Source organism: Micromesistius poutassou (genome assembly GCF_964030765.1).
Source record: "Micromesistius poutassou genome assembly, chromosome: 9".
NCBI classification, from domain to species: Eukaryota; Metazoa; Chordata; class Actinopteri; order Gadiformes; family Gadidae; genus Micromesistius; species Micromesistius poutassou.
In genome coordinates this window covers 2,618,909-2,641,102 of record NC_140279.1, presented here as the reverse complement: position 1 = coordinate 2,641,102, position 22,194 = coordinate 2,618,909, and the positions used below count along the sequence as shown (strand labels likewise).

Genomic DNA, 22,194 nt, shown 5'->3' with positions numbered 1-22,194 from the left:
AGCTAGGCTAAAAAGAACACTCAAGGTTGACCTGTTTTGAATTACACATCCGGTACATAGCAGGACACACCATGTTGTGTTGCAGTGTAGAGCAGTGTATGCAACTACAGTCAATGACCACTGGGAGAGCTGGAAAAGCTGATAAATTGCTTGATGTAGAGATGTGGGAGGGGGGTGTTGCCTCTATCAGGAAGACTCTTCCTTCCATTTGGGGATAGCGGCGTAGGTAATATTCTGTAGACTAGCTGTGTCCACGCATGCTTCTTACTTTCTCACTTTATCACGGCATCTTCGCATCTCTACTCGTCATACTCAATCCTTTGTTCCCACCATTGTAAAGAGCAAAATACACAATGATCACCAGTTTCAGTAAAACCATTTTAAACATTATTGACGTTAGTTAATTGGGGATAGAATCCCATATATGGAAGCCGATGATGGTTTAGCCCCCTTTAATCCGGCATAAAGTCCCAGTTAAGGACTTTGACAGTGATCACTCCCATCCGTCACACCCTGGGGATTACAGCGGCACAGACAGTAATGCACAGTGCACTCCCTGATTTGACTGAGCTGGGAGCCTGTGGCTGTGGCAGCTCAGGCCAGCATGCAGCATGGACAGGCTCCAGGGGCCGGGATGGGAATGGAGATTTCATAGAGTTCAGGGTGGATGTCATCGAAGTGAACTGCATGGCCAAAGCACGGCCAAGGGAACATAAATGAGGGATTGCACAGGAGAGGGACCGGCACTGGCACTGAGCTGAACCTGTGAAGCTGTGACGGGGACCCGAGAGCCGAGGCCAGGGCCCGGGTGGTGCGGGGACACGGGCTCGGGATGACAAAAAAGGTCAGGCCCCTAATTCCCAGGCCCCGGGTTCCAAGCTCCAGGCCTCGGCCAGCCCGGCTAGGCAGGTGTCCAGCTGTTCTCACGCACCCGCAAGGGAGGGACCGCAGAGTAGCGGTCACTGGAGCCGCACAAATTGAAGTGTCAGCTCCAGAGTAAAGATGCTCACCAATTTTCTGCATGCGTTGGTGCAGAATAGGGAGTTAGCCAGTGGACAAATGGCTCTAGTTCCAACTACAGTTTGGATGAGCAAAGGGGAGTGCATTTGTGTGTGTGTTTGTGTCTGTATGTGTGCGTGTGCGCGTGTCTGTTTAAGTGCGTGTGTGAATACCCTCAGTACTGTCTTTGTCCTTGAGGCTGTTCTATGTGTCTCTTCACTGCCGCCATTTCCCCATGAAATAGTGCAGAAAGAAACAATACAAAGTTCCAAAATAATTAACAAAAAGGGAAATAACTTAATAGTGAGCCATCATTTTCTTTTTTTTTTCTTACGGCTTGGAATAATAAGTTAAACTAAGCCTCTGGATGAAACCAGGCTTGTGTTATGGCTGTTCTCTATCTAGAAATGATGCATATTACAACAAAAGTATCCCTCTTTTGACCTTTGACCCTTTGCAATCCAATGTGGACTACCCAAAGGCTGGGTACGGGGAAGCCACATCGATCGTACTAAAACACTAAGAAGCCAGGAGAGCGAACAAATACCCAGACAGGAAGAGAAAGAGGGAGAGAGAAAAGTCTAACTAAAGTTAAATGAAAAATAGCTAGCGTGCACGTCTAGCACCATCTGCAACATTCATTACCCTGAGTCCAACAGAGAGGAAGAGGGCGGAGGATGGAGGACAGAAGCCATTTAGTAAAGGAGGAGTGGATCGATCGGACTGCAGGCAGGCAGACAGAGTGCATTAAGTGCAGAGATGTGTGTATTCGGTTTATGTTTGCCTGTATGTCTTAGGGTCTCTAATCACAACGTGGGTGCACGTATGTCTGCATGTCTGGAGCGTTTGTGTGTGTGAGTGTGTGTGTGTCTGTGTGTATACATAGAGTGTGTGCTGGTGTGAGCCTATAGCCTCTGGCCTAAACTTCTTTTTCTAATTGATCCTGGGCAGCATCGGTCTGAACTGCAAGATGTCTGTCACAAAGCCCCAAAGACACTGCAGGAACTGAGGCTGTGGTCGGAGAGGGAGGGATAGAAACAGAGAGAGAGATGGAAAGAGAGAGAAGTGGGGCGTGAGGGCAGTGAGAGAGAGAAGGGCCCGGGGAGAGAAGAGCAAAGAGAAAAATAAAAAATCAATAGCGCAAAGAGAATTAGAGGGAACTTGGCTGGCCAAGAAATAGAGATAGTAAAGTGGTATAAATCTCCGTCTCTCCCCTGGTCTCACAAGAACTCCAATCCTGTCTCAGTTACTAGAGGAGCAGTAGTCTGGACTCGGCAGCAGTAGACGTGGTGGATCTTCACCTTTTTGCAGTGTGTTGTTCTTTATTCACTTACATACTTAATATGGTCACATGATATAACATGCCGGTACAGTACAGTACCTTACATTAGCCTACTTGTCTGATAGCTCAGCTATGTCCCTGTGTCCTCTTTCATCAGTGAAATGCTGGTAAAAGGAGCATGGAGGTGGTGCAGAGGAATGGTAAGAGGCACCACTGTAATGTCTGAGCGACTCCATTTTGTTGCCGCAAAGCAATGCGTCTGTCAGTAAAACACGATGCCGCAGAAGAGTGATCCACCTCTGCAGTCTTTACAGCCCCCATCTATCCTACCCAAGTCAGGCTAAATTAATTGTGTAAGCTCCGTAGTAACTGGGAGAGAGCGGCCCCGTAACGCAGCAGCAATAAAAACGGGTGCTGGGGGTTTTATAGTGTTGCAGGCAGCAGAGGAGCGAGCGAGGGCAGGAAATAAGGAAAATGGGGCGAGAGAGAACAAGAGAGAAGCGTCTGAGGCATGTAAATTCTCCCAGTGTAGCTAGTGAAGGTGACACATAGCGGGTGACGGAGAGAGAGAGAGAGAGAGAGAGAGAGAGAGAGAGAGAGAGAGAGAATCATAACCCGTATATCGCACCGGCACAGAATGTCTTTCAGAGTGAATTGCACATATTTAAAGCGTTGCTGTGAATTGACCGCGCCCTGTGCTCTTCCAGACTATTAGAACGTCGAAATTGTGTTCTCCGCTGTAGGCGGATATGGCATGTCCTATTTGACTGCACTACCCATAAACCACTGGCCAGGAGCCCAATAAGACAGGAAGCACTTTCGTGGCATCAAATATTAATGGTGTTATAGAGTGTATTGATTACATAATGAGTCTCCCCAGCTTCTGAGAGCGGACCAAAATGTATTCCCTGAATAATTGAAAATGCATCCATGAGCAGTTTTTCATCTCAATGGTTGGTAAATGTAATTGCATTGCGCCTTTATCCCGGTGTTATTCGAGATTTTATCAAAAGACGCACTGAGTGTGTTCATGTGATAAACCTAGGGACAGGGAGAAAATTAAGAAAGATGAGATATTGTGTGTGCGTATGTGTGTGTGTGTGTGTGTGTGTGTTTGTGTGTGTGCGTGTGTGTGCATTCATGGTTTTGTGTATTGGTTAGTGAGAGAGTTGCTGAGTGTGTTTCATGCAGTCCCTGAATGGATGTGCATGGCATATTGAGCATGGAGCAATGTTTTAAAAAATGAAATTCAGAGACTCATAACACACTTGTGAGATATGCAATATTGTTCCCGCTCCCCACATGATGCCTGTTTGCACTATACTCTAGCTATTGCAAATTGAGAAATCATATACATCTGCTTGCTGCTTGCTCACCACATTTAATACACGGTACAACAACACTGCCTGCTGTGGCAGGCCATTCCCTCTCACACCTCCTGAGAATGTGAAGTCATAGACGTGGTGAAATATGCTTCTACTGTTTAACATTTCTTTATTCAGGCTAGCCTTCCAGTTCTTTTTTATTAGCTGGCCACACAAACACTCACATACACACACACACACACACACACACACACACACACAAATATGTATATAAGAATTGGGTGAATCTATCCCAGACAATGTCCATTCAAGGCTTTTAGAAATCATTATTTATGTTCTTCACTAAATTCGCTAAAGTGACATCTAAAAGCTTTGCCAAATCTGATGGTTGATTTGAGCTAAATGCGGGTCACCATTATGTCCATTTGAAAAGGCTAACTGTTTAAATGGTAGTATGGATTATATGATACAGCCCTTTAGATTTTTGTGCTCCAGATACGGTAACCCTTTGGTCTTCACCCCGACTAAAACAAAGATGGTATGGCTTGTGGATTCAATACGATTATTCCCCCCAACTCCTAGAAATTCAGAGTAAACTGTCAACAGCTGAAACTATATTATCCATCCCCCTCCCCTCCCATAACCTCTGTGCCCTCCTGCTCCTGCCTGCCTGACAGGCCATTTTCATTTAGGCTGCCATTACGCATCCTGGCCTAACTTTACAAGACAGGTCGACAACATAACATGCACACATTCTCTCTCTCTCTCCCTCTCTTTCCCTCTCTCTCTGTCTCTCTCTCTGTGTCTCTCTCTCTCTCTCTCTCTCTCTCTCTCTCTCTCTCTCTCTCTCTCTCTCTCTCTCTCTCTCTCTCTCTCTCTCTCTCTCTCTCTCTCTCTCCCCTTCCCCCTCCCTCAATCTTTCCCGTTCCTTCCTTTGAAGTATCGGGGAAGGTACCTCACCCATTACTCACCCCTTGTCTTGCCGTTCTTCCTCCTTCCCCTCCTGCTATCTGATCCCTCGCTTGCCTCTCCTCGTCGTTGTGAAGGAGCAAATGAAGGCAGAGGTCATCCCTCCTCTCCTCCTTCTCTCCAGCTAAATTGGCTGCCCGTAGTGTGGCTAGCTACCTACAGGCACGGGAGCCCTGGAGATCCAGCAAACACATTTCCTCGTGCTCATTTGTGGGGCTTCTGTCTCTTGCACCAGCGGCTTGTTTACCCACACAGAGATCGAGAGGGAAACCCTCATTATAAACGCTGCCAGGATCAGTCTAGCACACAACATCAGACGCACACACACACACACACACACACACACACACACATAGCTGTGCTCATATCAGCCCTGTTGAAGTACTGATATATTGAATTCATTCTTTGATAATGGCCGGTTCTTTCGAAAAAAAAGTTACAATTCATATCTTATTTAGTCTGAACGTGATTCAGTGTTCCACATTCCCTAACACATTTGATGAGCTCTGCAACCTTCACCCCTTCACCAATAAAAAAACAAAAAGCCACCCGTCTTTGTTTGAGTGTGACCGGTGGACCGACTGCGAAGGTGTTTAAACTGTCTAGCCGTTTCTCAATTCGCGTTCTCGTGTGTTCTCGTGTACTTGCGTTCTCGATAAACGTCATCAGTGGTAGCCCAAGCACTGTTCCAATTCCAAGTACGCGAGTACACGAGTACTGTCGTAAAACCCGGAAGTGTTCTCTATGCGTTCTCGATGAGGCCGTTCTACCGAGGATGCATCGGAGGTGACTCGTGTGGACTTGGGACCGTTAAATATCCCAGAATGCATCATCGAGTCCGCTGCTGTTCCAATTGCAGGTGCGTACTCGCGTTCTCGGAAGTCTGTACTTGAAAGTCCGGACTTGCCAAGTACGTACTTCCAAGTCCGCGAGTACGTAGTCCGCATACTTGGTATTGAGAAACGGCTTCTGTCTCTTCAGTGAAGCACCTCTCTCCGGCAAACCGCCACTCCTTCACCCTGACCAACCGCCTTCCCTTAACCACCACCACCACTACCACCACCACTACCATCACCACCACCACCCACCACCTACCACCCTCACACCCGCCGCTGTACAGTGAGTGTGTGATTCTGACCGGCGGGCCATGCGTTCCCTCCCTGTGCTCCGCTCCATAGGGGTCGACAGAGACTCAGTGGCGTCAGGCAGAGCTCCCGCAGCTCCAGGGCTGGGCAGAGAAAGGACTGCTGACACAGCCAAAGATGGTAAGCAGACCTCACTGCCCCCACCTCCCCACCCCCACCCAACCATTTTATTTTCACCCATGAACTTATTTAATCTGATTTTGTTAATGTATGTAACCGCATATACGCACGAGGACAGCGATACAGGTGGTGTTGCTGACGGAGGCGGTTATGTCCATGGTGGTGGGGGATTGATGAGTGCAAATGAAGCAGGGGCACGGGGAACGTAGTCTGTAGGCAGGAGATAGTGGTGGTGTTGTGCTGCGGAATATGGGAGCCACCGTAATGAGGCTTTGAGGAGGCCAGGAAAAGATGATGAGGAGACAAATGCATATTTCAACGTTATTAGATTGTGTGCAGACATGTTTTGGGAAACAGCATAAGTTCAAGTAGAGGAAAATAAATGCACCACTAGACGTGCTGCCACAAGAATTACACCAAATAAAAGGCTGATTAAAAAACAAGGCCAGGCTTGGTGGCATTAAAGAATTTATCATACTGTCACATGATAAGTTATGCATTCCAATTAACACTTAAACACAAGTTGTGAGTCCTAGTTAACACCGCCTCACTTTCCAACGGCGCCTGGTCTGTCTGCATCAGTGCCTGTAGGTGTGTTCCATCACTGCAGTTTTAAAAACAGGGCAGCCGTCCGCAGTGGCGGGCTCTGAAGTCCGGGCTCAGCGTAGGATGCATGGTTTATGGAGTGGAAGACGCTGCGTCCTGCGGCGGCTGCTTGTTGTCCTTACCGCTAGCCTGAGAGGGCTGCGTGTTGTGGCTAGCAAGGAGCCATGCAGCGCGGTCTGTCCTTAGCCCACGGACCGCAGTGGGAGGGGGGGTTTGAGCAGCCAGATAGCTCACAAGCACGGCCAAGTGGACCGCTGAGCAGCAATAATGCTGGTAGGCAGGGACAAGGAGAGGAATATAATTGGCCAGTGGGACTCTGCAGGTCCCCGTTAATTAGAGTCAGCCATTTTGGTTTGAAACCTCCTCAGAAAATGTCCCATAGAGTAGAAAGGCTCCGACAGAGGGGGACCCAGCAGGGAATGTAAACAGATTTAATAAGGCCCTCTCAAATCAGTTCTGTTCTAGCTAGACACTTTACCTCCCTCTCTCTCTCTCTCTTTGCTTTCTGTCTCCTTCTCTCTCACTCCGTCTCCCTCCTCTTTCTCTCCTTCTCCCTTCCTCTCTCTCTTCCTCTCCCATTGTCTCTCACTGCTTCCTCTCTCTACCTCTTCCCACCTCTGTCCCTCTCCCATCATCATCTCTCTATCTCCTCTATCTTCCTTCCTTGCTCCCTTCCTGTCTCTTTCTCTCGGCCTCTCTCTTACTCTCTCTCTCTCTCTCGCTCTCTCTCTCTCTCTTTCTCTCTCTATCTGTATCTATCTGTCTCCCTCTGAGTTGTTGTAGAATGGAGAGTGGTGAGGAAGGATACTGTCAGAAGACAATTTGCATGCAGCTCTCATCTTGAGAGCTTTTAGACGTCTCTTCGCCTGTTTGTTTTTTGTTTTCTGCTTTGGGCTTTGGGCATTGTTTTTGTGTGTGTGTGTGTGTGTGTCTGTGTGTCTGTGTCTGTCGGTTGTGGTGGATATGTGTGTTGTCAATGCAGTTGCCATGGTGCGAATGAGTCTGTGTGTCTGTGTTTGCCTGTGTTTGTGTCTGTGTTTGTGTCTGTATATGTGCATGTTTCATGCATATATGTGTGTATGTGCTGGTGTGTGTAGCTTTCTGTGAGTGTGTTTGTGTGTAAAAAGAGGATTGAAGCAGACACAAGCGTGACATTTTGTCTGTTCTCTTCTTGAAGCATTTTGTCTTGCCACACAAGGTTAGAGGCACAGAAAAGAACAATGACAGAAACACAGACTGATTAAGGCGATACCTTTCAAGTCTTTATCATTTAAAAACAAGGACAAATCAAAACATAATTATCCCCCAGGTTGTTTATTTTTTAGATATAAATTCCTCTCTAATTGAAATTGAGTTTAGAATGGATTTTTTATATTTAACATTGTTTTATTACGTATTATTATTAATATATTATTTTTTTCTTCTACCTGTGAAGGAACAGAAATACAATATTTTTTGCAGAAACTGATTGAATAATAATAACTTCAACAATCAAGTTAGCGTTTTGTGTATTTGTCCAGTGCACTTCATATTTACTGCATTAATTATCCCTGTTCTTTATGCTTTATGACTTTGGTTCATTACCATAATAGTCATGAAGAAAATAACACAAAGACTCTTTTTTTGACAGTTTTGAATTTCTAAAATCAACTTTCTGATCTGTAATTAGCATACAGGGGCAATCTTTTGATGATCTAGAAATTGAGCTAAATGACACTAGTGCTGTATTTTTGGAAAATATAAAATTTATAAAAAGGAAACCTGCAACAAGCCCTGCTGTCTGTGGGGTACTTTACATAAATTACAAATATTATAATTTCTGAATGATGACACTGAACATTAGATTGAATCAGAAAATAAATGTTGAAATTAATTAGACTTTTTACATGTAAATCATTAATGGACTGGAACACCAAAGAGATCATATGTTAATCAGTTTGTGGTGAAGAACCTTTGGACTAATAGGCTAATAGTATGTAGCTTTATATATCATTAACTCAACTATAATTAAACATACTGTTAAATACTATTATGTTATAAAAGCACCACTGGTACCTAGTAATACAGAAGGTACATATATAATTCTATGTGTTTTATATATTTAGTCGTCAATATTTTGTTTTAAAGAGAGACGCTTTGCCTTTTGAGTCAGGCACGAGATACAGCGGTTGTGTCTACACTACTGTCACAACCTTTACATATTTAAATATAAACATACACGTCACGCATTCACACATACATTTGCACAAATATCAGTACCGTTGTAGCGAGGAAATCCGTGGGCTGTAGAAAATTATCATTTTATTTTGTAAATCTTTTTTTATTCAAATAGTTGAATGCCATTCCTGTTGATATGGTGGAATTATTCAGATTGGAATTCTGCTCAAATATGTATTTGAATGTCCCATGGGAGAAAATAACAAATAATGGCAACTTTCCTTTATCTCTCTCAAGCCTTTGCTCTCTTTTCTCTCTCTCTCTCTCTCTCTCTCTCTCTCTCTCTCTCTCTCTCTCTCTCTCTCTCTCTCTCTCTCTCTCTCTCTCTCTCTCTCTCTCTGGTAAGCGTACATAAGAGTTGCTCTTCAAACGATTGCTCCTGAGATGCTGTGTGCAGAAGCTAGCGTTGCAGCCTCTCTCTGTCTGTCACAGTGGAGGATGCAGCAGCCGTTGTGTAGCAGCGGCAGTAAGCTAGCAGTTCGGTAGCTGGCTCAGGGCCGCCCCTGTTCTGTACCGGCTCCCAGGAACCCTGACAGCTTTCAAAATCAAAAAGAAACTATTCGTAAACACTCTCAATGTCTGCATGAATATTTATCCACTGTGTTGTTGATTGATTGTATTTCTGGATGTTAAGACTTGGTGGCATGTTTTTGTGTGTGTAATATGCTAGAATATACTTATTCTGAATTGTAGATTCTTCAAAACAGTTAATTTATTTACTGGCACCCGGTCTGCAATATATGGAAATGCAAACTCACCTGTGAACCTGGGGTGTTGCACTTTTTTTTTTTACACTATTTCCAATATATTGGTATAGTTACATAACACTAAGTAGAATCCCTCATTAAGACTACAACGTGAATCTAAATAAGGATTCATAGCAACAATAATCATAATTTCCATGAGCATGGAAATATTCACCAATGAAAACCTCTCCCCTTCCTTCCTTCCCTTCCCCCTTCTGTCCTGTGCACCGCCCTCCTCTGCTGCCCCCTGCCGGCCCTCCAGATCATCAGTAACATGGAGGCCCCGGTGTCAAACGGCCCCAGCGGCAACACCTCCAACGGGCCGACCACCAACAGCCGCGGCTGCCCCTCCCCGATGCAGACCGGCGGCGCCACGGACGACAGCAAGACCAACCTCATCGTCAACTACCTGCCCCAGAACATGACCCAGGAGGAGTTCCGCAGCCTGTTCGGCAGCATCGGCGAGATTGAGTCCTGCAAGCTTGTCCGTGACAAGATCACAGGTGAGACCACAGGTACCGGTCTCTTAATGCTTCCCACAAACCAACTGTATAGCCTCCGGGGCGAACTGGTCCGCGCCCTGTCACCACCAGTGACGGTGCGTTGACCGGTGGGCTCTTATTTTGACCCCAAATCCCTGTGTATTGGTGTATTGATGTATGTGATGGATAATCTGTTTTTTCGATGGTGTCGTGATTTAATAGTGACTCGTACTTCGTAGGATCTTGTAGAAGGCATTGCAGTGTATGGTTAAGGCACATTACACAGTTGTAACTGTAGGGTTTTCTCATGGTATTTTGTCGGATATCATACATGGTTGAAAATAAACACACAAACACACACAAACGCACACACACACACACACAAGTATACAACCATTACAGAGGTCTTATGAGTTAACTAGGGTATGAAAATCTCCGCAAACGCTTGCAGACCTGGGTCAAATATTATTTGGAGTATTGCCAACCAGTTTGAATATTTGGTGTGGATCACTGCCTGGAGTGCAGTCTAGAAGCAGGCATCCAGCCCTGTCTTTCATGTGCGTTCAGCGCTTTAACTCAGCGTTGCGGCAAAGCGCAACATGTTCTCCAGAGGTGTTTAAATTAAGCAGCACTTCTCTGTGCTAATCACAGCTATAATCTGGGCCTAGTGGCTGTGTGGGTGGCCATACAGCAGATGGATAGAGGGGGGGGGGACCTCTCGCATAATGCCACATAATGGCTTTCATTTGAGATCCTACTTACTGACACTCTTCCCTGATAATCTCATTAAAGAGCACCCGTCTGGCAGCCAGGCACATGTCAACAGCAAGCCATTCCGGGGCGCAAAGAAGACACGTGCACGCATGCACACACACACGCGCGCGCACGCACGCACGCAAACTCCAATCACCTGTGCACGCTGTAATTTACAGTATTCACATATAGATGCACTTACCACAGCATCCCATATTCATGTCTTTAAAATGTTGCTTATAAAAATGCATTATGTGCAAGCTAAAGTGCAATAGCTGTCACGGTTAGACCATGAAGCATAAAGCATGCCTGATCACAGATTTCTTCCATCACATGCCGTTGGGTTCTCTGGTCATAAGACATCGACAGTATTCCTGTCTCCTCATGGCTGCTCTTTGGATCCGTTCTCCTTTCAGACTGAAATTGGTCCTATTATAGGACCTAAGAGTCAGTCATGGCAATGGAAATAGAGGTTGGTGTATTCATCAGAAATAACGAGAAAGGGCTCGACATACGCTACTGTCAGTCGTCGCCACCATCCCTCTCTTCACCAGCTGTTCCCCTTAAAGTGTGCCTCCACAGGATGCGGTGTGCGACCAACAAGGCCCATAGCAGATAACAGCAGATATTTGGGCAAACATGCAGAGAACGACCCTGGAAAGAGTTCTCGCCAGAGCACAATTTGAATTTGCTCAGCGAGTCACTCTGGGAACGAGCAATACACTCACTCCCCGATGCCCCTGGCCCAGAACATTAACCAATCACATCGGTCTATCTGGTATAGGCGGGCCAAAAGCGTTGCTGTTTTACAGATCGGATACGGCAAGAGTCTTATCTATTGGTTAGCTCTGCTGGTCTGGATACGTCACCCCTTGTATTCTTCTGATTGGTCGTAGTGTTATCCAATTACGTGCAGTGATATTTTCAAATGCCTGCTTGGTGCCACCCCTCGAGTTGGGCCATTTTCATTACTCGTGCACATTACTCGTGCACGAACATGCAGAGAACACCGCTAGAGGCCGAAACATGCACGGTGTAGGATAGAGAACTGTGTGTTCACACACTCCTGCTCCGTACTCTCATTTGGGGTACTTCTCCTGCTGTACACAAAGAGCTATATTTATCAATGCTGCCGCGCCTCAGCATCACCCCCTGCGGTGTATGCCTCCGATGCCTTCCCATGGGTGCAATTTCCGCATGCAAACTTTTAAGGCTAACAAAGCGCTGCCTTCTGCCCCAAAACCCCACCACCACCCACCCCCCCTGTCCCCAGCCTGCAGTTGGGGGATGCCAAGAGGATTCTGGGTTCTCTAACATTCATCCAAATTGTTAACACACTCAGCCAGGTTTGGAGGAAGAGAGCGAGAGAGTGAAAGGAAATGCAAAGTGGTGGAACTAGTAAAGAGAAGACTATTTTTGGTGCTTGGTTGACGCACCTGAAGCCCTCTTTTATCTTCTCTAAATACCCATGCCTAGTAAATGAGAACTTCTCTCACAGTCGCTAAAACTCAGCGACATTTGTTTTTTTAGGATAGGTTGTTGAAAAAGTCAAAGACTGAGGCAGATTTTTTTACTGTTCATATTTCAAATATATATATATATTAATATATGTGAATCTATACATTCTGTAGCAAGATATATTGTCTGGGATATTATGGCTATTGATAACGATTATAGTGTTCTTCTATAATGCATTTAGAATATAACATAAAAGGAATTTGATGGACCTAAACTGAGATTAAATTTGTTATTATTTGTTATTATACTGCCGATTGTACTTAGTGGAGCAGACTACTGTAACAACAGAACACAAAACAGAATCAGTGATTGCTGTTATGCTGTTGTGATAGCCTCGCATAGTTGTTATTCAAAATACAAGAAGGCTTAAAGTTCAACCACATTCTAAAATGTAACAAGTTTGTGAGGTCTACACTCTGCTTCATCCTGAGCACTCTTGCCCTTGTGTCCTCCACACACAATTGCATCCCTAGCAACCTGTGCGTGTGTAACGACAAGGTGTGACCACCTGAGCCCCAGTATGCCTGGAAGAAGAGGGAGCGCCGTCCTCTGAGCGCCTCTCCCAGCGCCTCTCCCAGCGTCCTGTGGAGCGACTCCTGTCAGTTCACATGACGGTGCGTGCCGTGAGGATCCAGTGTGGGTGCAGGGAGCCACTCCATCTCGCTCTGTTTCCCGGGCTGACTTGCGCTGGGTGGAGGAATCCCTCCTGCTCCTCCTGCTCCTCCTGCTCCTTCCCACGTGCCCCCCCCCCCCAACCCCCCCCCCCCCCCCCACCCCTTCTGCCTACCCGCCTGGCTGCACTGCCAGCCCCGACCTAGTGTTCTCATAACACACCAGGGAAATGCAGGTTAATCTTTTATTTAAGGCCAGCTTACACGCACCAGGCTGCAGCCCACACACACTTGCAGAAGAACCCAAATAGGCCTCTACCTGTGAATCTGTCTTGCCGGCTGTCACCGTCCTCCTAAGCCTCAGAGGCAGGGAGGTTGCAACCATTTCAGATTATGTTGTGTGTGTTGAAGCTTTGGCACCTGTATGTGCTGCATTCAGAATGGTGGACAAATGCTTAAGTTGAGAATGTTATTGTTTTGTGGCAGTAAGCACTACTGAAAGTGGCACTAAATATATATATTTTTCTGGACGTTTTTTGTGAAGACACCTACTTACGTGGAAAATTGTCAATCTCAAAGCTCACATCGTCAGCCAGTGGAACTAACTGTTTATTTCTATGCTAATACCAAACTCACACCCCTGGAGAGAGGAAGAGAAAATTCATATGGTCCTAGCAACATACCGAATGCAACCGTCTAACACCATTCTGTTATATCGCCACTCTCCATACCAGCAGACGAGCGAGCATGCATGCGTGCACAAACCCCGCGCTCACAGGGAATTGACTGATCCTGTCATTTATTCATTTTTCAGGATCATTTTTCTGCATTGGCTGCATTTCTGCCGGATAAATGAATGCATTTGTTTTCATAACGACATGGCAGAAAGAAAATGGCTTTTCATGCTGGAACAAGAATTGATTGTGCCTGTGGATTTTGCACCTTGATAAAATAGAGTGATTCTGAGAGACGAACATTTCTTTGCATTCTCAGCCATGCCAATAATTACTGTAGCCAATAGTGCAGCACACGTATTCTTAGAATATTCATAGAAACCGATATTTGCATCGCTTGTTGAGGAAACAGTTCACAGTGTTTTCCAATGGATATCCCTGTGCCTCATTCGGAATGCCTGTCTTCCCCATTGCCTCTGGCCAGCAAACCATTTTCCCAGCGACACCTTTTTTTAATAAGCAACATTGTTGTTGTTTGTTTTCGCATATAATAAAATTTAATTAAGCATATCTCTCCATCAGAAGCCGTAATGGCAAACAGCGCTCCGAAGCACACTAACCGAATCCTGTTGACACTCTTGCTTGTCGTCTTCCATGTGTTGGGTCTTACACGCGGAATTCAGATATCAGAACTCGAATCGTAGTGACAACGTAGCCACCCAAGCAGATGTTGGCTATGAAAAATAGATGGACTGTGATGTCAGCTGTGGCGTAGGCTGTGCCAGAACACCTCACTGTGCTGTGCTGGCGTGACAGACAGCCGCCCCAGCCCCGCGCGGAGCACGCTGAACGCTCAGCGCTCCCCGTTACGACACGCACACACACCTGGCTCATTTGAGTACAATACATACCTGGCTAGAGTCTGTTGCACACGACACACTGGTGCCGTGCTGCCAAGTGCCAAGTTGCGTGCATTAGGTTTCATTTGCATACCATTTAGGGTGAAGCACATCAAGTGTACCCCCAAGTATTCAACATAAAATATGTATCCCCACCCTCGTCTGTGAGGAGGTGGCGGGCGGAGCTAAGCTGACTCGTGCTGTTCTGTCAGTCTAACAGGGGGGAGGGAATCAAATATTCACCACGTAAACCTCAGTTTACCCACATCTTTTTGTTGCCGCTGAAATATGCATCGGGAACACGCTCGGGAGCGAAGCTTGCTTTCTTTGTACTTCAGGATGCAAGCCGAGCTGTTTCACACATTACTGCCACAGCGAGGTGAACAAATCCTTGCCAATATTTACATTTATATGATTCCCTGCCTTTGCCTTGTGATGAGGACAATTTTCACCTTCGCAAACTCCCATGCAACACAAACAATGTTGTGCCCTTGAAAAAAAGAACGAGTGCATTATTTTTTTATAACGTCCCACACATGAATCGAAGGCACGGCGAGATCAGAGGAGGGTTTTGATGGCTCAGATTTGGGCCACTTTCATCAGAGCTACACATGGCTGAAGATGCCATGAACAGAGCTGACAGGGAGGAAGACATTGAGGGGACCTGACATCTCCAAAAGCCAGGTATTAAGAGAGCTGCCAGGCCACGGAGTGAATACACAGGCAGGCAGACACATTAAAGTTTCAGTGTCCCAAACCACAGGAATGTCCTGTCTCTCTGCTCCCAGTCGCCCTAGCGTTCCTCCCTCTGCTCTGAACCCAGAATTGGATGTTCAAGCCGCCCCATGTCCAATCATCTTCCTTCCAAGTGGCCCCTGTCCCCTCTCATTCCACTCTGAGTGCCCTTTACACAGAACACAGAGGTATCTCAGGTCCCCGTGTCAGCCTCAGATTCATAGGCTGGATATGCCGCAGGGCTGCTTCCTTACCCCTCACTCTCAGAGACCTACCTCACCCCAAGGTGACCAGGCAGCGCCCCCCCCCCCCCCCTCTTCCCCAGTTATAGTCCTGGCAGAATGGAGATGGATGGCTCAGAGCCTGAGCCAGTGCTCCTAGCCGTGAGATGGAGGAGAGGTTGGTTGTGCATGGTGGGCATATCACTCTGCAGTGACCATTGCAGACATGGCTGCCGGAAGCTGCACTCCGGGGGGGGCTGGGGTCCAAGACTCAAAGGGACCGTTCTGCATGTCAGTTCTCCCTCCATGTCTCCATCATGAGAAGACCCGTAGCCACAGCATCCCGCCCACACACTGCAGGTTGCGGTACATTGGCCGCAAGGCTGCGGGAGCCACCGTGAGGGGGTGGCGATGATAAGTCAAGGTGTGCGAGGTTGTGTGTGTGTGTGTGTGTGTGTGTGTGTGGCTCTGTGTTGGTGTAGGCCTTGGGAACTCAAGAGTGGGAGCTGCGTCACTGTAATAGTGGCTGCTACCTTGGCAACCCCAGAGGGAAAGATGTGTTGAATGAGTGAGTGGGAGAGGGAACTACAGTGGAAATATGCAAGTGCGGGGGATGTTGCTCTGTTTATGAATTTAGTTATTCAAATTGGCTCAATACATGCCACATGATATGTACCGATGCCTATTGCTCAAATCACACCACTTTCAGGCGATGGAGTCTTTTGTTCACTAAGTGTAAGCTTCTTCTTTGTGGGAATTCACTGCTCTCTCTCTCTCTCGCTTACTTGGTGACCTAGGAAGATAACGCTGGGTAAGTGAGTATTTTGACACAGAGTGGGTAAGAGTGCACCACTCCAAGTGTTTGGAAGCGCCGGCCCTTCAGAAATAGCACTACCTTGACTCTCTGCTGCTGCTGCTGCTGCTGCTGCTGCTGCTGCAGCAACAAGGGGGGCGAGACGTCAACCCAGGGAAGACAGCCTGGGCAGTGAGCGTGACACATTTATTTTGACAAATTGAAATGTTTCCTCCCGCTCTCTACCTCTCTCGCCCAGCCTCCCTCCTCCCCCCCCCCCTCGCCCCTCTCCACCGTGCCTCATAAAAAGCTGCTAAATCCAAGACTGACCAAACAGATCTGCCTGTTCCTGGGGAGCGGGCGCCGGGCCTCTCAAGGTGTGTTAGCGTCATGTGCTCAGGGCTCTGATGAGCGCAGCACTTCTCCTGTCCGCCTCCCTCTGCTCATCTGTCCCGTCCTCCCAGGGCTCCCGCATGACAGACGGAGCCTCCCGTAGGCTCCTGACAGGGTGTGGCACACTGGGGCCCCCACAAACGAGGCAGGGTTTCCTGAGGAGAGGCTATCGGGGTCAACCCCCACATAACCTGCTGGGCCGCTGTGCCACTGGACTGGTGGAACCGGTGGAACTTACTCTGGGCAGGAAGCGGGTTGGACTTTTGAGACGCACCGCTATCAATTGCAAAGCGCAAGGAGATAACGGTGTATTCAATTTCACGCAGCCATAGAACGTGACCACCCAAATCATTCGGGATCTACTCGTAGGAATATTTATACACACACTTGGTTAGCTCAGATATTTAAATATGTTTTTAGTTTGGTGTGTGTCATATGTTGTGGTCTTTAGACGGCACATTTTCAAAGGGGAAAGAATCTGTTTTATGTTTTGAAGATATTCAGTGGTTAGATTTAGACTACATGTGAAAAAAACCTCCATCAAAGGTATATTCCAGCTTAATGAATAGTGCCTCAGACGATCCGCTGCATTTAGTGTAGCCCACGGTACCTACGGCCCCAGATCAAAGGTCTACAGTGGTCCTTCTCTGATGATGGCAGGAGTTGGAATGTGCTTTCATGTCTACAGTACAGGGCCCTTAGTTACATTCAACAAGACAGAACACAAATAATTGCAGGCAATATACAATTGGGAGCAATTTCCACATATGGCAACCCTCTATTGCCTTGTACTTCAGTAAACACATTCATGCAAATTGACATGGTGTATTGGACCACACAGAATATTTCATGTAGGTAAGTGCTGCACCGCTCGTGAAAGTGTTTATGAAATTCTGTGCATCAGAATAGGATATAATTGTGTGTGTGTGTGTGTGTGTGTGTGTGTGTGTGTGTGTGTGTGTGTGTGTGTGTGTGTGTGTGTCCGTGTGTGCCCATGTGTGTGTGTGTGTGTGTGTGTGTGTGTGTGTGTGTGTGGTAAGTAAACCAACATTGCAGCCAGCAGGCAGAGCGCCTGCTGGAGCCACACTCATTTTCTCATCTCACACATTGGGGAACCTGCTGCTTCTCAGGAAACAAATAAAGGCTTAGTCATACGCCTCGCCAACACACTGATGGGGCGTTCTCTAGAAATAGCTGTGTTCCACCACACAGAGGGACAGACCCTCTTCCCTCTACTCTTTATTACTCTTTCATACAAATAAAAGGTCTAATTAAGAGTGGAGGCGTGGTCACACTGGACCCCACCTCCCCCCGTAACCGAAAACCCTGGTCCCGTAACAGCGAGCGTCACCCAGAGACATCAGTTATATGGATTATTATTATGACGGTACGGCAGTGTTTGCCGTACTCCCGCACCTCAAGGTGCCCACGGGAAGTAGAACGAGGAGGCACGTTATCTCAGGCGCGCAGAACACCAGCCAAACCTACCTTTCATATGTGTCATGTATAATAAATGAGGTAATGTTATATTAGGCGCACTGAGCTCCGTCTTGATATCTTTTCCGTATGCTATGATCCATTAGCGGCTCGATTCTAACGGCTTCTGTTTAGGAGCTTATTTTCGGGATTGAGGCTTTTACGGCAAATCTTCACCGGCCGGCCTATTTCAGGAAACACGCCATGAACACGCATCCTATATGCAGTCTATATGCATTCAATATGGTGCATGTGTTCTCCGTGGCTTTTAGATTTGTACAGCTTCCGTTCAATTAACCTTCATTTGCGAGGCTTTCGACTTTGGTAGGCAGAAAAGAAATGCCAATCTGTTGCATTTTGCCACACTCAATATCCAATAAACCCAGCAGTGAGCGTTAATTGTTGAATCGTTGTTCCCTGCTCACGTGTATAAACTATATGCACCGGTGTGCTGTAATGGAGGCTGCCCCCGTGTTCCATTAAGGAACCGCACTTTAGCGAAGCCATGCTGGGCCGTTTGGAAACGACGCCGGTGCTCCGTGCTTTACGGCGGACGAGAGACAGGATCTGGAGCGGAACCATTGTAGCCGACGACGCAGGCTGCTGGTAGGACTGCAGGGGAGTGCTCTGGTGCAGACCGGGCTGTTATTGTGACAGGCTACACAGTCGACCACGTCGCCTGCTGCTCCCCTGCACTGTACTGCAGACTGGTGTCTGACGACGCCCCGTTGTACTGCTGCACCGCCATCACCTGCGTATCTGTGTGTGTGTGTGTGTGTGTGTGTGTGTCTGTCTGTGTCTGTGTGTGTGTGTGTGTTCGAGAACACGCATGCATGTAAAATCATTAGTGGTGCGGATAATGAACGTGAACCACAATAGGATGGAGTTGGCAGTGTCGTCTCTTTCTCTGGTGTTGACATTCTCTGGTTCGCCGCCAGCCTCCGACACTCCATTCCTCCCTGTGTGGCGTCTGCATCCCTGCTGAGCGGACATACTTTGCTGCGCGCGGGTGTGTGGGTGTAGGCGAGGGAACGCTGTGTGAGTGAGTGAGTGAGTGCGCAAGTGAGAAAGTGAGTATGGGTGTCCGTATGTGTTCATCTGAGGGTGTTGTGTATCGGGGGTCGTGTCTTCCACCCAACCGCCCACCCACCCACCCACCCATCCATCCACTCAGGACGTGGGCATCCAGGCAGCTGCCTGTCGCTGGACCCCCAGCTGTGCGCTGCTCTGTAAAAAGGCTGGAATCGCCGGGAAGATTTCCCCTCGTGGAGCTTCCCCCTGTTGCTGCAGGCGATAGCCCCCTCTCCCTGTACCCCTCTCCCCATCGGGAAGGCTGCCAGCCAGTGTTCCGTCCCCTCCCCCGCCCGTCTCCAGCCCTGGAAGCTGTACGCCTTGCCAGAACGGGAGTTAGGATGGGGATGAGGGGTAGGCGCATGTGGCAGTGCAAAGCTATGTTGCAGAGGCTTTGGCGTGCCGCAAACCACCGTTCAGTGAAAGCGCACACACTGACACCATTTTAACATGCATGCAAACACACACATGCACACGCTTACATGCATACTTACAAACCACCCATTAGCTAACCACCGGTTCTTAGTGTTGACAGTACCAACACTGTTCCCCAACACCAAGGTTGTACCAAAGGAAAAACACTCTCTCACACACACACACACACACACACACACACACACACACACACACACACAAACACACATTCGATTGACCCACACATGGCTCTCCATAGTAAAAGTCCATCATTGAACGGAAGCCTCTATGGCTGGGTGGTTGGCTAGCCGGTTGGCTCTGAGCGCTGAGTGTGTTGCTATGACTAAGCACCAGCCAGCCCATTTAGATCACCCAGCATTGAGAGCTCTCCACCAGCACACTTCATTTGGGCTAACCTTCTGGTTGGCTCACTCTTCCAACTTCACACTCCCCTGTTGAAGCAGAGCGAGCGGGCTAGGGAAGGTTATGGGAGAGTGGATCCTTGGAGAGGGATCATCAGCCATTCACTCCTTGCTGAAAGTTCGCTTCTATTTCAACTTGAAAACGTTAACGCCTTGAGTGGTTACTTAGTGTACACTTCTGTGTGCACATCTATATGGAGAACTAGATATATTTTACTTTCTAAATATTATAAAACGATATCCAGATCAGCAAATAATATTAAAGTTTCAAATGCCATTCAAACCATGCAAACCATGCTGCCATTCAAACAATGTGTTAACTTGTGTTTGCCACTTCCTTTAGGTATATTCAGCCCAGTAAAGCACCATGGCTATGAAAATAATCTATAAAAAGAATATGGGTTATATTTGGATTCAGCTAAACTGTCTTGTTGGTGTCAGCTGAGAGTCAGAGATGGAGGAGGAGAAAGGAGTAGGAGAAGAGGGAGAGGAGGGTTAGTTATAAATAGCAGAACTCTCTCTAGGATGGCAGGTTTTTAATTAACAATAGAGAACGTCTGATAATCCACGGTTAATCCAGAGAAGAGAGGGAGGAGGAGGAGGAGGGAGAATCTTTGGCTGTTTGATGTTAGCACTACAAGCCCCTCCTGGGCCCTGGCTTGCTCGCTGAAGCCCTGTTCTGCACTGTGATATCCATAGCCCACATGTATTTATTCTGTGAAACAGCCATGCTCCATATTTTGTGATTCACTTTGTCTCTGACTAACCGCTGTCTGTTCCCATTAGTCTGAGAAAGGGCCCAGGCTGCTCCTCTCGGACCAGCCGGGACTCTGAGCTGTGTGTGGGTTTTGTGGTTGGGAAAAGAGGGCCTGTTTGTTGTAAGAGCGCTCAGCTGAGGGCCTTCATGGCTGGAGGCATCCACTTGAAGTCCTGCGCCTCATGGAAGGCTGGATCTGTCGGGGAATCACTGTGAGATGTCAGGCCCGCTTCACGCTCAAAAGGAATCGGCAATCTGAGGCATTTTCCGCGCTTTGAGGGGAAATGGGGGGAGGAGCGGTGTCGGGATGTTTTGTTCTTCTTGTTTTGCCTTTGCGTTGCTGCAAAGACTCTAATAACTTCACTGTAGTATGTCCTCTGCTGGGGTTTGGCATTGTTCCACAAATTCCACTTCCCAGTCTTCTCCACAGGGTTCTTCAGTTCTCTGTCCTAGAACAATCAGGGAACCATAGAACCGATTACAATTAAGCGCGTCCATGTTGTTGTCAAAGATGGATGTCAGAAAGAGTCACTGTAAAGGATGTTTGTTGAAGATGACATTTGTTTTCTCTTGTCTCTCTCTTGTTTTGCAGGACAGAGTCTTGGATACGGTTTTGTTAACTACATCGACCCAAAGGATGCAGAGAAGGCCATCAACACATTAAACGGACTCAGACTCCAGACCAAAACAATCAAGGTAATAAAAACCAGTAAAGCTAATGTCCTTTCGTCTATTCTATATAATTTCAATCATAGACCGTATAAACATAATCCATCAGAAATTCTGATTAGTAAATTTATTTAAAATTTGAATGTCAGTTTAATTCGGTAGGCGAAATAAAATGCCAATCAGTTGCATTTTGCCTCACTTAATATCCAATAAATAGAGTCTGATTCAAATTCTAATTTCAATTCATTAATTTTAGATGTAATAAACATGTCTATATCTAAATAATTGACGGAATAACAGGAAGTGAAAATGTCTTATTAAAGTCCCCTTAGAGACTGAACTTGCTTTTGCCTTATTCAAAATCCATGGACCTGAGCAATCAAACACTGCCTCAATCACAGAACCAGACTGTAACTAGCATGCTTATTAGTTTCCAAATGTCAGACCCAGGAGGTAGAATTATGGAGATGTCTATTACTGAAGGAATGAACAGCCATTCATCACTCTCTATTACTTTAACCAAAAACTTAGAGCTCTGCCAGTATTATATGTTAATGGTATTATAGGAGCAGGTTTGGAGGTCTGTCTCTCTATCAAAGGTGAATCAACGCCTACGTTGTGCTTCTAAAATGACCTCTCTCCTGTCTCTTCCCTCCTCCTTCCTCTCCCCTCTTTCCTCTCGACTCTCTCCTTTCCTCTTTCCTCTCTCCTCTCACTTACTCTTCTCTCATCTCTCCCCTCTCCCCACTCCTATGTCCCCTCTCCGCTGTATACTCTCTCCTCTCTGCGCTCTCCTCTCCCCTCTCCTCTCGCTCCTCTCTCCCCACTCACCACTCCCCTCTCTTCTCTCCTCTCTCTCCCCTCTCCTCTCTCCTCTCTCCTCTTTCATCTCTCATC

At 47.1% G+C, this 22,194-nt stretch overlaps 1 protein-coding gene across 3 annotated transcripts in view; it reads left to right on the top strand.

The window, feature by feature from the left end:
* The window catches only part of elavl4 (ELAV like neuron-specific RNA binding protein 4), a gene marked incomplete at both ends in the record, with an annotated part of 70,937 nt that overhangs the window by 24,554 nt on the left and 24,189 nt on the right, over positions 1 to 22,194 (top strand). For 2 of the 3 annotated variants that reach the window (XM_084473082.1, XM_084473081.1), the window contains 3 exons: positions 5,754 to 5,840; positions 9,672 to 9,912; positions 21,221 to 21,324. In XM_084473082.1, coding sequence (XP_084329208.1) covers positions 5,754 to 5,840; positions 9,672 to 9,912; positions 21,221 to 21,324 — 432 coding nt within the window. Of the gene's footprint in view, positions 1 to 5,753; positions 5,841 to 9,671; positions 10,008 to 21,220; positions 21,325 to 22,194 lie in introns of all 3 variants that reach the window. The other variant, XM_084473080.1, reaches the window with a different exon arrangement.